This window comes from Brachypodium distachyon, chromosome 5, assembly GCF_000005505.3.
Source record: "Brachypodium distachyon strain Bd21 chromosome 5, Brachypodium_distachyon_v3.0, whole genome shotgun sequence".
Taxonomy (NCBI): Eukaryota; Viridiplantae; Streptophyta; class Magnoliopsida; order Poales; family Poaceae; genus Brachypodium; species Brachypodium distachyon.
Window position 1 is genome coordinate 14,807,216 of NC_016135.3, and position 15,639 is coordinate 14,822,854.

Below are 15,639 nucleotides of genomic sequence, written 5' to 3' on the forward strand. Positions count from 1 at the left end.
GTCGTCGCAGGGGGTGGGCGTGCCGACCCATGGTCTGTCGGGCGTGCGCCACTCAAACCAGAGCCAACGAACCCTCAGCGCATGCCCGAAGGCGTCCAAGTTTGCCAGGCCGAGCCCGCCATGCTCTAGCGAAGAGCAGACCTTGGTCCAACTAATCTTGCACTTGCCGCCGATCTTGTCGTTGTCGCCGATGCCCCGGAGAAAGCGACGTCTGATCTTGTTGAAGGAGGCGAGGAAGGACTTGGGGAGCTTGAGCGCAGTCATGGCGAAGGTGGGAAGGGCGCCGAGCACGGAGTTGATCCATTTTCCCCGCCAGCCAGCAAGCTGCGCCCGGGCACGATCAAGGATGTGCTACAAGTGAACGGCCTTGATCCGCCCGAGGGAAAGGGGGAGGCCGAGATAGCGAAGCGGAAAGGCCTCCTGCGTGCCGGCGAAGGGGAGGAGAACATCGTCGAGGTCGAGGCCGTTGCAGCAGATGGGAGCCACAGTGCACTTGCCGGGGTTGATTCTCAGGCCGGTGGCGAGGCCGAAGTCATCGAGCAAACGAAGCAGAAATTGCATGTTCGGCCGCAGTGGGTTTAGGAAAATGATTGCATCGTCGGCGTAGAGGCTGGCGCATGTTGGCCTCACGAAGAGGCAAGGGGGAGAGGCCGCCGAGCTCCGTAGCCCGGAGGAGGAGGCGTTGCAGCGGGTCGATGACAAGGATGAAAAACAGCGGCGACAGGGGGTGTCCCCCTGCTGAAGACCGCGTCAGTGAAGGATGACGTCGCCGGCCGATCCGTTGACCAACACAGAGGAGGTCACAGTAGAGAGGAGGAGCGCAATCCAGTCACGCCATCGAGCCGGGAAGCTGAGACGCAGGAGGAGCTCGAGCAGGTATTCCCAGGAGACGGAGTCGCAAGCTTTGGCAAAATTGAGCTTCATCAGCAAGGCGGGCTTCTTTTTGCAGTGGAGAGCGCGGGCGACGTTTTGGACGAACAAGAAATTATCGTGGATGCATCGGGACTTGAGGAAGGCGCTCTGAACGGGCGAGATGAGGTCTCCCATGAGCGGCGTGAGACGGCAAGCTAGAACCTTGGAGAAGAGCTTAGCGAAGGAATGAATGAGACTAATAGGACGCAGATCGTGTTCGGTGTTGAGAGCAGCTTTCTTCGGGAGCAAGAAAATAAAGGCCGAGGGCTGAAAAGCGAGGTGGTAGAAGGCGGCAAGGATGTCGAGCTTGATGATGGACCAACAGAAGCGATAGAAGAGGCCCGTGAGGACATATTTTTATCGGTTTTGCAGTTTCTCATATTTTATTCAGACCCGTTGTTTGGAATTTCCATTTAAAAATGGTCAAGTTCATGCATGTTTTGTCATAAAATGTGAAAAATGAACGCGGCGAGGGTGAGGACCCTCCACACTTCCACAGCCCAGCGCCCCAAGCCCCATGGAAATGTTCATGTCTGCAGATGCCTCACCTTGCTCGTTCAATTTGCAGCACAAGTATGAATTAGTATTATTTTTGGAAGATGCACACGTTTAATACACGAACCAGCTTCTTATTTTCCTCAGTGAACTTCTCTTACATGCTGACAGGTAATCGAGTACATCTGTAGATTGCACATCGCATTTTGTTTTTTTAACACACTACGTAGTTGGCGAAACTGACAAGTGTACATATCGGCAACAACAGCACTGGCACTCGGCTCAAAAGGAAAAAAAAAAGGAAACAAAAGCTGGCACTCCACGCAGTTCAGGCTTCAGACATGAGAATTCAGAGCTCGACTCTGTTGGCCTGCCGCTCTTCACCGCCAATACTCTTCTTGTCGGAAGAGCCATCATCTCCCCCAGTGATGCCGACCACGCGCGGGCCCTTGATCTGGTCGGGCGCCAGCTTCCGGAACCGCACAGTAAGCACACCGTTCTCGAGGCTGGCGGCGATGGAGTCAAGGTCGGCGTTGTCGGGGAGCCGCATCTGGCGCCAGAACTTGCCGTAGGAGCGTTCCTCCCGGTGCCAGTGGTCGCCCTTCCTTTCCTCCGTGGTCGTCTCCCGCCGCCGCTCGCCGCTGATCCGCAGCACCCGGTTGTCCTCGACCTCGATCTTGAGGTCCTCCTTCCTCATCCCCGGCACGTCCACCACGATCTCGTGGGCCTCCGGGGTCTCGCGCCAGTCCACGCGGGCCATGGACACCATGGCCAAGTCGTCGCGGTCGAAGCCGAAGGGGACGTGCTCCAGGATCCGGAACGGGTCCGCCAGGAGCCCCACGTCGGGGATTAACGCCTGCGTCGCCATCGCCGCTGACGCCGCCTCGTCGCGTCCACCACGATTGCCGAACCACGGCAGGATCGCGCCGTCGGCTGGAGCCACGGCCAGAGACACCGCCGCAGCGGCAATGCAGGCAAGGGCCACCAGGAAATTTCGCCTCGACATCGTCACGGAACTCGTGGACGGATGCTCTTCAATGAGATATTGCAACTGGGTTAAACGATTTTCTAGCTGTGTGCGCACGCTTTCTGGGTCAGTGTGTGTTCTTCCTCCTTCGATCTTGTTTGCTTGCTTGCTTGGTGAGAGGTGATTCCGTGATTGTGACGGGAGGGCGAGGGGGGTGTCTGATTTATAGGGGTTGGAGAGCTGGGATGCGGTGGAGGTTGGAGAGGTGGCGAGCGAGCGAGAAGGTTCGACGACCTTCACTTTATCGGGACGTTTCGGGCGTCTTCAGCAGAGAGCTTGACGATGGCGGGAGATAATTCGCGAAGGTCCCGTTCTCCAGCGTTGTTGAGTGTGGGCCAACTTACATTCTTCCAATTAGTAGGCCGAGCCTGTGGAACAAGTTAGATGGGCTTAAATGGGCCGCGTTCGGCTGGAACAAACACCTAGCAGGATTGCTAATGTTCCTCTCTCTCTCAAAAAAAAGCAGGATTGCTAATGAAAGCCTTGGTTGGCTCGCCATATCTCCGATAGAAATCAGATTCAGAAAAAAAAGGAGGAATCCATGAAGAATAGCAAATCATGAATAAACAATGAAGAAGAAGAAACAGAAAGAACCATTTTTTTTCAAAAATAAGTTATGCTGATCCTGCTGCTATAAAAATGTAAGGCATTCTATTTTTTTAATTAGATCATGTTGCTTAAATCAGATTCTGTTTTTCACAACAGTGATGGTGTTTTTGCAGCAGTGCCAGGGGTTGGTTCACTTTTTGGCATGCTATCTTTGATTTGTTCTTCTTTTTCCGACACATTTGGTATGGCGCTAGAATCTTGTTTTGAGATGTTTTTGTTGGCATTGATCCATATTTGGACGTTCAAGTGGAATTTCGAACGTTCCAAAAAGTTGGAGATCCAACTAAAACGAAACATGCAGTCTTAATAGAATTATTTCAAACAAATTTCATTGAATTTTGGCCTATTTTAATTTAGCTCTCTATGACCATCAAATTTAGAAAGAGATTTGAAAAATAAGCAATACACATAAAAAATACAATTAAAGCACAATTTCCATGTGTCCAAGAAAAAGGTAGTAGATGATACTACCTCTGTTCCTAAGTAGAAGAAGTACTAGCTTTGTACTAAATAAAAATTATTCAAGTTTGACCAAGTTAATAAAAAATCTACACGTGTTTTAGGTGTAGCGACTATTAATTTAAATTGGAGGGAGTATTTAGGAACGCAGGGAGTGTATTTTCAATGCTTTGAGATGATTGATTTAAAAATTTAATTCCCTGATTTCCACCGAAATACTATTTCTCTTTTTTCTGAAATTAGAAACCATATCACCCATCACCGTAGAAATCAACCAAATTCTTGGAGGGCCACATATCTGATTTTCTTTGGCACGTGTCGTGTAAGAATGAGCCCCACCGACCAGTTTTCGTGTCAAATGCTCTAAAACCGCACAACTTGCGTTCCCAGTAAGTAATTACCACAAATTGGGATTGTATGAAAAATTCCTAAAGGTTGTGGTTATTTGAAATTTTAACCCTAATTGTCGCGGTTTCTTAATATTTACTCAACATGTAATGATCTAATTGCAGGATGATGACGCAATGGTTTGTCCAAACTTCAAAAGTAATAATTTATATTTTTAATGCGCTTGTGAGAAAGCATTGAACATCATTCACCCTAGTTCGTTAGAGCAAGAAAACATTAGCATTATCATGTATTCATGTTCACAACTTCACATATAACTTATATTTTAGCTTGAAACAAAGGAGAAAAGCAGCTCGCTATGTGAGTGTCAGAACCACTACACGCACCGTCATTCATCCCAATCCACACCTCACCTGCACGTACAGAACCACAAATTTAATTAGCAGCTAAACCCTTCCATGGCTCACCTTACTCCATGCATTATCTACATCTAATCCAATTAAACTGGCACTCACTAGTGGGACAATCGGCCATGGCCATCCATCCGTCTCCCTCCACTACCACAAATTTTTCCTTAATTTCTTTCGCAGTGTTCTTCCTTTGTCCGGCTCTTCGTTATAATGCAGCTAGTTTAAGCTAGCAGATTGGGTTTAAAAGGACTCCAAATTGCACTAGAATAGTTCGTATCTTTGAGACATTAATTCGGTCAGTGCATACCTTGATCAAAAGTTTGTACTCCAGTATCCTTTGTTGTGCAGCAGAAGAAAAAGAACTTTCTTTTTTGGAACAACAACAACCAAGACTGCTTGTTCTTCGTGCTTTTTGGGGCTCTACTTTGCTTAAGAACGAAAATGCTGACCAACTGGATTTAGCACTGTTCTCTGCTAAAGTTGCCTCAAATTTTGTTTAATCATGCCAATCATTGGTTTCTATATGCACTATTAACTTCACAAAAAATGAAATTAGGAAAGACCAACAATGTAGTAATCTACTTGTATATAGTACACCTATCGAAAAAAGAGAAAGGACGTGTAGTACATGGTTAAATATCACTCACTGGGGTATCTGTGATTAAACATGCTTGGATCAAGTTTTGCTTGAATAGAATTTCATTTACTTTATTTCTGCATAGTATGTCTTATAATTAAGTACATTGCACTATGTCAATTTGAAAGATCAAATTTAATTAGTTAATATATTAGAACGAATGAACTCCCTCTCACCACTAGTAACCACGTGACCGCAGGGCCAATATGATGCTTATTCATATTCTACTCATATTTTAACACTAAGCCAAGGACAACCATTCAAAGCAGAGGAGAACAAGGGGCGGTGATAAAAAAGAATGACTTCCTGTTTACAATCCAAGCCTTTTAGCGCACTACCACGAAAGGGAAAAACTCTTTCCCAGGTTCTAATTTTATAGTCATGTCAACGTAAAAGCTAACCCGAGTGAGGATTTCCCTAATCGGCACATTTTAAGGTCACAAATCACCATCGCCCTTTGACCTCCTGCTTGATCTTCTGCGGCCAGAGAACTCGGTGGCACATTGAAGGCGACACGCACTAGCTAGACAACCCAACGGACCTGCTCGGACAGTTTTGAGCTTTGACTTTGCAAGCATTTTTTACCGTTCTGTACGGTCAAACGAGATCTTGTGTGTACCTCGTTTCTAAATTAATCTGCAAAGCCTTAAGTCAAAGTTTGAGAAAAAAAAATCTCTATACCTATGAAATGAATGCTACACATGAAAAAAGTATCTAAGGATTGAAATCCTTTAAAAATCTTTTAAGAATCTTTCAAACCGAATGATCTCTGAATAACAAAAATGGCATGCCAATTGCCAACACATTCCATCAACCGCACTTGGAGCGGGGGCCGAACCCTCCTTGGCCCTCCAACATTTGTGTAATTAACGTTGTTAAGTACTTCCTCTGATCCTAAATTTTGTTGTCGAAATATTACATGTATCTAGACACTTTTTAAGAATAGATACATCCATATTTGGACAAATTTGAATCAAGAATTTAGGATCAGAGGGAGTATAATCTACGAGGTTGGCCATTAATTTATCTCCAAGCTCGGCCACTGCATACTCACCCACCAGACAGTTCTAGGTAGGGGTGGGCATCTGGTCATGACCGGAAGTTCGTTCTTTTTTTTTCGATTCGGACTCTAAAATATGAAATCCGAACTTTACCGAGGAACTTTAAATTGCTACCCGAACCCGAAGTTTCGGTCTTTAGTTCGGTCATGACCGAAATTTACAAAGATGAGTGATAGCTCCAAATTTTGGCAACGTCTCGCTTATATTTCTGACAAAATTTTCATATCAATGTGGGCATCGGGGATTAGGAAATTGAAACCGTCGATTGCCTCTGTTGTGCCGTGATTTTCGCATACATGAAGTTTGGTCCTATTCGGCATCTAGATTGGGTCGGGATAATTGGTTGGTTTTTACAAAGTTCGGTCCTATTTGGTCTTTTTGAATTGGTACCCGAATTGCTAGAATAAAATTCGGTCTACAAATTTTTGTACCCAAATATCTAAACGGTATCTTTTCGGTCTTGGTCTTTTTGGTTTCGGTCTCGATCTATTCAGTTTGGTTTTTGGTCATCGCTTTTTATGCCCACCCCTAGTTCTAGGAGCATCTTTGTTCAGTTTGCATATCTTGGTTGATTCTTCCCTGACAAAACATGGAGAGGGAAGGGAACAACCTCTTCGCGAAGAACCGACTCTTAACCAAGAGTTGTCTAAGAGAAAGTCAAGGGTTCTGTTGTTTTAATTCTACACCATCGAATTTATAATGCTATGATGATGGGAAAATGAGGCAGGAAATACGCGTCCACGTCATAGAGACAGATAATATATAGATTAAATGCGTAAATGCGCAAAATAAATAAGGGATCAAATATTGCAGGTACTTTATTTCCAGAACTCTTACATTTACATAAAAGATCTGTTAATTACATCTCCGAAGAGAAAACCCCTGATTAAGAAATTCCAACATAACTATTACATGACATTGCACCACATGACTATTCTAAAACTGTAAAAATAAAACTCCTCGTCGCTGTCGTCGGCGTCGGCACGCTCGAAGAATCTTCAAATTTATTTATAAGTCGCACAATAATCATGCTCCAGATTTATCTATGCTAATATATGAGTAGCATAGTAACTATGATTTGTTCATATGAATGCCATGTTCAGCTTGTCATATTATATTTTTATATCATTTGTACTAGTATTGGTAGTACGTGATGCATACATATAATATATGCATGTATGGGTGCCAGGTTCTTTTAATTAATTAGCCATTATATATTTGATCATGGAAAAGTACTCTAATTAGTTGGCAAGATAGAAAATTTATTTAGAGGGCTAATCAGTGGGCTAAAATAGCATCCCAAATATACATGCATATGTGCCAAAGACCATACATATATTTTCTATATGCATGCATGGACTATTATAAATTGACCCAAGTACTATATGCAGATCGAACTCAGGATTTTGTAATCCGCGTATGCTACATATTGCAAGATGCTTTCTCATCTACATGTTATCCTGCCAAGCTAATTAATTTAATTAGCTAAGAAAAACGTCTATGCATTCCCACCGTACTATATGAAGTTAACGTACACCAAGGATATATAGAACTTTATAATGAGTATTTGAGTGCGCAAATGGCATAAGATATGATTTAATTCTTTGGATGCATGCACCTATATATGAAAGGAGTGCATGGCTTTATCTTATGAGAAGTAATTTATTTGTCTATACGCAGATGAAGACAATCATATCAAGAGAGTGTATAATTTAATTTATATTTGTATGAGTCATATGCATACAACTATATGAAATGCATGCATGGTTCAATTTTAATTTATATGAAATATCTTGTAGCATGTAAGACTAGTTTTCTATAGCCTTAAATGAAGGTGTGACTAAAAAATTAGTCAACATATTTATATGGTTTTATATTTCAGTTGCAATTATATTAAAGCCAACATCGTGTGACCATATGCCCACGTGTAGCATGTTTCGGTTTTATTAATACTAACGCCGTGTGAGAATATGCCCACATATAGCATATTTCATTTATATTAATACTAACACCGTGTGACAATATGCCCACGTGTAGTACAATTCATTTGTGTTGATGCTAGCATCATGTGACAATATGCCCAGGTGTGCAGCATGATCAAGAGCATGTAGGAAGTTTATAGCAATTTATAGCGATGATGCAACATGTGAAAAATTATCTATTCAATTTAGAGATATGAGACTAAATTGTGCATCAAGCATATGTAAATCTAAGAATAAACCTCTTGATTTGACAATATGCCCACAATCAAGAGTATAATTCTTGATCCTATTATGAGGTGTTTCTTGACTCGCGACAATATGCCCAAACCAAAAACCAAATATGCAACTATATATATATATATTTTTTGGCTCTTCGATGTATTTCTGCCGGTGGATGGAGAACAGCAGAGGTTCGTCTCTGCTCTATCATCTCTCTTTTTTCCTTGAGTTTGGCTGATGTCCTATTTATAGAGCGAGGAGGGGAGCACGTGCTGCGATGGTTAATTTACCAGCTTCACGTCACGTTCGCGCCATCGTGCAGGACCTCTCGCGGAACGTGGGCGTCGGCCGTTGCAGCCTGAAGCACGCCCCAAGTTTCGTAGTGATGGAACTGGTCGCACGCGCTGATCCCTCTCCAGCTCTCCTTTCAATTATCCTTTTTCTTTTCTTTTTATCTCACCATTGCTTCGACTAGCTTGGATTGAATTGACAGTACTAGGTAACGTGTATATACGTGGTCCATGTCCAGGCATGCATGGAGTGATTAATAATTAATCTTAATTTAATCATGCTAACATATATTGCATGTACACGTTCAAGGTTTGTGGGTGGCAACTATACGTGCCATCAATTGTTTTCTTTTTGTTTAATCATCAATCATAGAGATGTTTAACACCTATATGTGTGTGACTTCATATGTATATTTTGTATAGCCACCGTATTACTTTGACTACGATGTGATAATATTTTGTCGGGTCACCGGATGGATATCAATTTTTATCCCACGGTCAATATCTTGGAAACATCGTTGCCGTCCCTGATTGTGTAAATTTAATTCATGTTTAGAACTCCACCGCCGGTGGCGACATTTGTTTATGTGATATGTGTGTTTATATCGGTGCATTTAGTTAGCCGATACACATAATTATTTGCCGCTATTTTATTTTGCATTAGACGGAATTTGTCATCTAAAAATACATTTTCATATAATTACCATATTATTTAAAGCGTGACGCCAAAATCGGTGTCAACATGCTAACAAATCGACATAAATCCATCTTATAAGTTATTTTACCGTTAAGTCTAAATGACATGAAGTAATACTGATTCTTTTTTTAGGGGAAACAGTAGATCAATGATCTGCTGCAAATATATTAATAAAAGTGTACTATACAAAGCAAATAACCAATGGTCATCAAAGATGCATCTATCTAAATCTATCTATCCAGTTTTTGAAATTAGAGTATTTGTTTCTCTTGGCACGATGGAAGACAAGATTGAGTTCTTCCTTAAAAATGCGCCGGCATCGATATAGAGAAGGCCTGATATTGTTGAAGATGCAATCATTCCGAGTTTTCCAGATACTCCAACAACCAAGTGCAATAATCTCCATGGGAAATGGGACATCAAGATGATCCTTCAGGTCTGTGACGTTATGATGCACATTGTTGTGAGGATTGAATTGTGGGCATATGTATCTCCAGCAGGCCAGTGAGAAAGGGCACTGGAAAAAGAGGTGATCCCTTGTCTCAATCTGAAGTCCATTACACAGGACGCATGTGTATTCTGGCAGATGACAGTTCTTTTGTTGCAACATAGCCCCGGTGTTCAGTTTGTTAATGATCATCAGCCAGGTGAAAATTTTGTGTTTAAGTTGGCAGCAAGATTTCCATATCCACATCATAGTGGCAGGGATCATAATATGATCAATGAGCAGAGTGTATGCTTTGGCAGTGGCGAATCCATTCAAGGCACCCATGAGAGCCCAAGTATCATGTCGCTGTGTGGTTTGGAACTTCTCCAATAGGATCTGCATCTGATTATATTGATCATATGCCTCAGTAGACAGGGGGAGTGCAAAAAGCGTGGTTCTGTCATAACGGTTATGGATATCATAGACCGACAAGTCCTTATCCCGGGCAAATGAAAACAGCTGAGGCCACTGATCACATAGTTTATTATCACCCCATGGCAGATTTCCCAGAGGAGATATTGCAAGCTGCCAAGCTTTTATAAGTGTCCATAAGTCTGACATTGTCTCTCCACCAAAATGAAGCAGGGTTGGGCTGTCTGAGGGGTGAATCTTGGGGATAATGTAACTCCCAGACCAGTTGCACCCAAGGCAGTTCAGCATGATTAAGGAATTTATGCACATTCTTCATGAGAAATGCTTTGTTATGGGTCACAAGATTCTTGATGCCAAGGCCACCTTCCTCTTTGGGTCTACAGATCATTTCCCAAGCAGCCAGTGGGGGATTTTTCTTGGTAAGTTCTTGCCCTCTCCATAAGCAGTGTCCCCTGTACTTATCAATCTAGACAATAACAGCAGCCGACAGAAGAAATGTGCTCATACAGAATTGGGGAGTGATGAGAGGACAGCGTTAACCAGTTGAAGTCTGCTTCCATATGAAAGCATAGAGGAGAAGAGGTCAGTCTTTTCTCAATTCTTTGAATCAATGGGAAAAACTCCTCAATCTTGGGCTTGGAATTTCCCGTGGGTAATCCAAGATAGGTGAATGGGAGTGTGCCAATCTGACAGCCAAATATTGTAGCTAGCATCTCTGCTCTATCAGGTTGGATGTTAATAGGGATAAGGGTGGATTTCTGAAAATTAACTTTTAGGCCAGTGGAAGTATGGAATTATAGGAGGATATGTTGGAGCAGAAGCAATTGCTCTAGGTCAGCCTGCTTGATGATAAGTGTATCATCAGCATATTGGACGATAGGGAAGTGAGGGCATGCAGCGGTCTGAATGGGTTTGGTAATTTGGCCACGTTGCATGGAAAAATTCAAGATAGTTTGCAGGTGGTCAGCTACCAACACCAAAAGAAGTGGTGAGAGTGGATCTCCCTGCCTCACACCTCTTTCTCAAAGTCCAATTTCAACATGACAATCTCTTCCTTGGAATTATCATGCATGAATATATTCAAATGCCCATGCCAAGCAGTACTGGATAGTTCCGTTCTTAATAAATCCATACCGATTTTGGTGGATGAGATGCATGATAATAGCCTAGAGCCTGTTTGCAAATAACTTGATCAGAAGCTTCAGGTACAGTTGAGCAGTGAGATGGGTCTGAACTGATACACACTCGTGGCATCATTGCTTTTAGGAATGAGTGCAATGAAGCAAATGTTGATGCAGTCAAGTGTAAGTTCACCCTTGTGGAACCGATGACAGAAATCATAGAAATCTTCCTCAACGATAGGCCAACATTTCTACCTTTATGGATGCAGGTGGTTTGAGTTTTGACAAACCAGTTCCAGGAGCGTCCGGGGAAACACTCATGCGGTTACTATGAACAGAGAGAGTCCGAACGTGACCAGACAGGATTCTCGCTGCTATCGGTGGCAACAGGAGCTAGCCAAGTCCAGCTGATCCCAGGAGTAGAATCTTTGACCGGCACAAGTGACTGACCAGTCCTTGAAGCTAAGATGACTGGACTGTATGATGTGATAAAAGTCAGGAGCACTTTGTTAGTACATGATTGCTAGCTACACCACTCATGCACGCACGGCACGAGAACGGCAAATGGAAATTGGAATGCTGCAATAATTTTAACCGTACGAGGGGATCTTTTTAAATGGACCTGGGGATGTAGTTTACAAGAAGAAATTACTTAAAATTCCATGAAGAGAAGAAAAAAAAGAGGCGTAACAGATTGGGCGGCAGATTAGTTTCTTTGTTCAGCAGCAACAACTTTGAAAGTGTTTTTTTTTCTTAAGCATTTAATGGTGATATACTAGGTGCCACTGAGCCAGGTGAGGTGGTGACACCATGTGTAACCAGAACTCGCCCCAAGTTGAGCAAGCCCCCAACAACCACCTTCATCGGCCGGATAGTGCCATTCGTGCAGCGGCCAATTGCTCCTCCTCTCGCAAACCAAAAGCTAGCTAGTGGCCACATGCTGATCATATATATGTGTGTGTAGCCTTCTGTGCCTCCATTGGACTGCTCAGAGCCATACATGCTACACTGATAAATTAGATAGGGAGAGGGAAAGAGGCATGGAGAGGGAGATTGGTGCAGCAGAGTATGAGGTGACTGAGATAGATGACACACTGCTTGGCTCCGTGGGGAGCAGGCTCTCCCTGTTTGCAAGAGAGTTCAAGTCGAGAAGCAGCAGCAGTGCCTTGAGGCTCCCAAACAACTGCTATGGCACCAGCTTTGTCATAGATCCTGATGGAAGGTACGATCGGTACAAGAACCTCTGCACTAGAACGAGCCTACCAAATTGATGGTTATATCATGCAATGCCAAGCTAAGCCATGGTTAAGTTACTTGATGGTCTCTGGCTAGCTGCAGATGGTACAGGATATGGGCGAACATGATGTTCCTGTGGTCCATCTACTCTGTCTTCTTCACGCCCTTGGCCTTCTGCTTCTTCCGGGGACTCCCAGAGCAGCTGCTGGACCTGGAATGCGTGCAGCTCGTCTTCCTCGCAGACGTCGCCATCCACTTCTTCCTCGCTTACCGGGATCCTCACACCCACAGGATTGTCCACAACAAGCGGAGGATCGCGCTACGGTACATGCATATCAGAGCTCAGTTCTCAGTTCTCACAATGAACCGAGAGACAGAATGACATCAGAAGATATAGCATATAGTGTTTCTGAGCCCGTGACTGTTCTTGTATTTTTCAGCTACATCAAAGGCAACTTTGCTCTTGATATGCTCGGCTGTTTCCCTTGGGATGCCATCTACAAGGTAAAACATCACATTATCACTACACCATTCTGCAACCAGAAAGAACGGACAGAAGAAATAAATCACACGCACCATTGCTGTTTTCTCTTGTGTCAGTTTACAGGGAGAATAGAGCTGGTGAGGTACCTGGTGTGGCTCCGGCTGTACAGGGCGAGGAAGATCCAGGACTTCTTCAAGAAGATGGAGAAGGACATCCGCATCAGCTATCTCTTCACACGGATCGCCAAGCTGATCACCGTCGAACTCTACTGCACGCACACCGCCGCCTGCGTCTTCTACTACCTCGCCACCACACTGCCGCCGGCGCGCGAGGGGAGCACCTGGATCGGCAGCCTCGCCATGGGAGACCACAGCTATATAAACTTCAGAGAGATCGACCTTCTCACCCGCTACATCACCTCCCTCTACCTCGCCATCGTCACCATGGCGACAGTTGGTAAGCTCTCAGCCATTGTCACCATGGTCAATCTCTCTGAACTCTGAAGTTCTGTTATCCCACATGGAATTATTGATATCCTTTTGTAGGTTATGGCGATATCCATGCGGTGAACACAAGGGAGATGGTGTTCATCGTGGTGTACGTCTCGTTCAGCATGCTGCTGGGTGCATACCTGATCGGCAACATGACGGCGCTCATCGTCAAGGGCTGCAGGACCGAGCGGTTCCGGGACAAGATGACGGAGCTCATCAGGTACATGAACCGGAACAGGCTAGGCAGCGACATCAGGTCCCAGGTGAAGGCGCACCTGTTGCTGCAGTACGAGAGCAGCTACACCAGAGACAGGATCGTCGACGACATACCGGTCGCCGTTCGGTCCAATGTATGGGCTTTATCAGAGCAGATACATATGATAAAAGTGTGTCTATAGGTTTTGTTGTAAGAAGATTAATTAAGTTTGAGCACTTCATTTTTTTCACATGTCCCAGACACTGTACCTGGACATGGTCTCAAAAGTGCACCTGTTCAAGGGATGCTCAGAGGACTTCTTGAGCCAGATTGTAAGACTTCAGTGGATCTATGCATATTTCTCTCAATATGATTAGTTTAAGTTGATAATTTATCCAATGCCTAAATTGGCAACTTCAGGTGGTGAAATTACATGAAGAATTCTTCCTCCCTGGAGAAGTTATCTTGGAGCAAGGCACTGTGGTGGATCAAATTTACATTGTGGCACATGGATGTCTGGTACTACTTCCACTGAAATTTAACAATATATAACCATGGTTTTATATGTGTGCACTAAATAAATCAAGAGCAAACACAGCTCAAATGTATGACTAACCTTCAGCTGTCATGTTCCATGTACTCTGACAGGAAGAGGTCAGCACTGGAGAAGGCGTATCAGAAGAGATCATGTCAGAACTGCTGCCTAACGACATAGTCGGCGATGTTGCTATAATCTGCAACACTCCACAGCCATACACAGTTAGAGTCTGTGAACTCTGCAGCCTCTTGAGAATTGACAAGCAGTCCCTGACTAGCATCCTGCAGATTTACTTCAAGGATAGCCGTCAGATACTGAGCAACCTACTCAAGGTACATCCTTTACCAGTGCAATCATGTACTGTAGAGTAGTATTCTTTAGCACTTCACATTTAACGGTAATCGATCATTTATTCTAGGGTAAAAGTACAGAGTCAAAGGGGAAGCAATTGGAATCAAATATCACATACCTGATAGCGAAGCAAGAAGCAGAGCTTGTCCTTGGAGTCAACAATGCTGCCTACCATGGAGATTTGTTTCGGTTGAAAGGCTTGATCAGCGCAGGAGCAGATCCGAGTAAACCGGATCACGACGGGAGGACCGCATTAGTACGTGAACTCGATCTTGCAGATTATTTTTTTACAGGAGCTCACTCATTAACTACAAGATTCCATCCCAAATTCTCGGTTAATCACCGTTCTTTGCCTTCTGAAAATGTGGAAGATAACATGATTAAAACTTTTTGACAAAAACAAAACCAGAAACAGCTGCAGTTAGTGCCGAATAAATTGTAATCACACGAAAAACTTTTCAACGTTTACCATCTTTCTTTGTCTTGCAGCATGTTGCTGCATTGAGAGGATACGAAGACATCGTCAGGTTCCTGATCCAACGAGGAGCAAACGTCAACAGCATAGGTACGCACAAAAAACAGAAACGGTTCAAATCAAACATTCTACTGTAAAAAATAGCACCATCTAAACACACCTGAGAACGCAACGCAGATAAGTTTGGGAACTCGCCGCTGCTGCAAGCGGTGAAAGCAGGGCACGACAGGATCATCTCGCTGCTGGTGGCGCAGGGCGCGGCCCTGAACCTGGAGGACGCAGGAGGGCACCTGTGCAGGGTGGTGGCCGACGGCAAGACCGACCTGCTGAGGAGGCTGCTGAAGTTCGGGATCGACCCCAACTGCAGGAACTACGACCGGAGGACGCCGCTCCACGTGGCCGCCGGGGAAGGCCTACCGCTCGTGGCCGTCATGCTGGTGGAGTTCGGGGCCGACGTCCTGGCCACCGACAGGTGGGGCAACACGCCGCTCGACGAAGCCCGGAGGTGCAGCAGCAAGCCGCTGGTGAGGATCCTGGAGCAGGCTAGAGCAGCTGCCGTCGGCGCAGTCCACCCGTGATTCCTAGTTTCAGAATGGGGTTTCAGAATTCATCTGTAATTCAATTCATGTAGAATTGTAGGGTACTAGGAAGAATTGACGATGCAATATTATTTCTGTTATAACAATGTCTCAACAATCACGAGCCATTATTTACGGAGAATTAGCTCGATGCCATACCGCAT

General features: G+C 44.3%; 2 protein-coding genes and 1 long non-coding RNA gene across 4 annotated transcripts; 1 reads left to right on the forward strand and 2 right to left on the reverse strand.

The window, feature by feature from the left end:
- Positions 1 to 1,520: 1,520 nt before the first annotated feature.
- On the reverse strand, positions 1,521 to 2,585 carry LOC100825471 (23.2 kDa heat shock protein). The gene has a single exon (XM_003579781.3). The coding sequence runs from the start codon at positions 2,411 to 2,413 to the stop codon at positions 1,757 to 1,759; it is 657 nt and encodes a 218-aa protein (XP_003579829.1). The 5' UTR covers positions 2,414 to 2,585; the 3' UTR covers positions 1,521 to 1,756.
- Positions 2,586 to 11,719: 9,134 nt separating this feature from the next.
- LOC100829463 (potassium channel KOR2) lies at positions 11,720 to 15,603 on the forward strand. 2 transcript variants are annotated; one of them, XM_024455587.1, is made up of 11 exons: positions 11,720 to 12,348; positions 12,459 to 12,686; positions 12,803 to 12,866; positions 12,963 to 13,302; positions 13,392 to 13,687; positions 13,794 to 13,865; positions 13,954 to 14,052; positions 14,182 to 14,403; positions 14,490 to 14,678; positions 14,912 to 14,987; positions 15,075 to 15,603. In XM_024455587.1, the coding sequence occupies exons 1-11, from the start codon at positions 12,167 to 12,169 to the stop codon at positions 15,473 to 15,475; spliced, it is 2,169 nt and encodes a 722-aa protein (XP_024311355.1). In that variant the 5' UTR covers positions 11,720 to 12,166; the 3' UTR covers positions 15,476 to 15,603. The 2 variants fall into 2 exon arrangements, with proteins under 2 accessions (XP_024311355.1, XP_024311356.1); XM_024455588.1 differs by having other exon boundaries at positions 11,724 to 12,348; positions 12,465 to 12,686.
- LOC106865644 lies at positions 13,867 to 15,199 on the reverse strand. Its single transcript, XR_002960838.1, has 5 exons — positions 15,058 to 15,199; positions 14,892 to 14,953; positions 14,541 to 14,778; positions 14,150 to 14,352; positions 13,867 to 14,064 (listed from the first exon to the last, which is right to left on the reverse strand). It is a non-coding gene; the product is annotated as an uncharacterized LOC106865644 (long non-coding RNA).
- Positions 15,604 to 15,639: the final 36 nt, after the last annotated feature.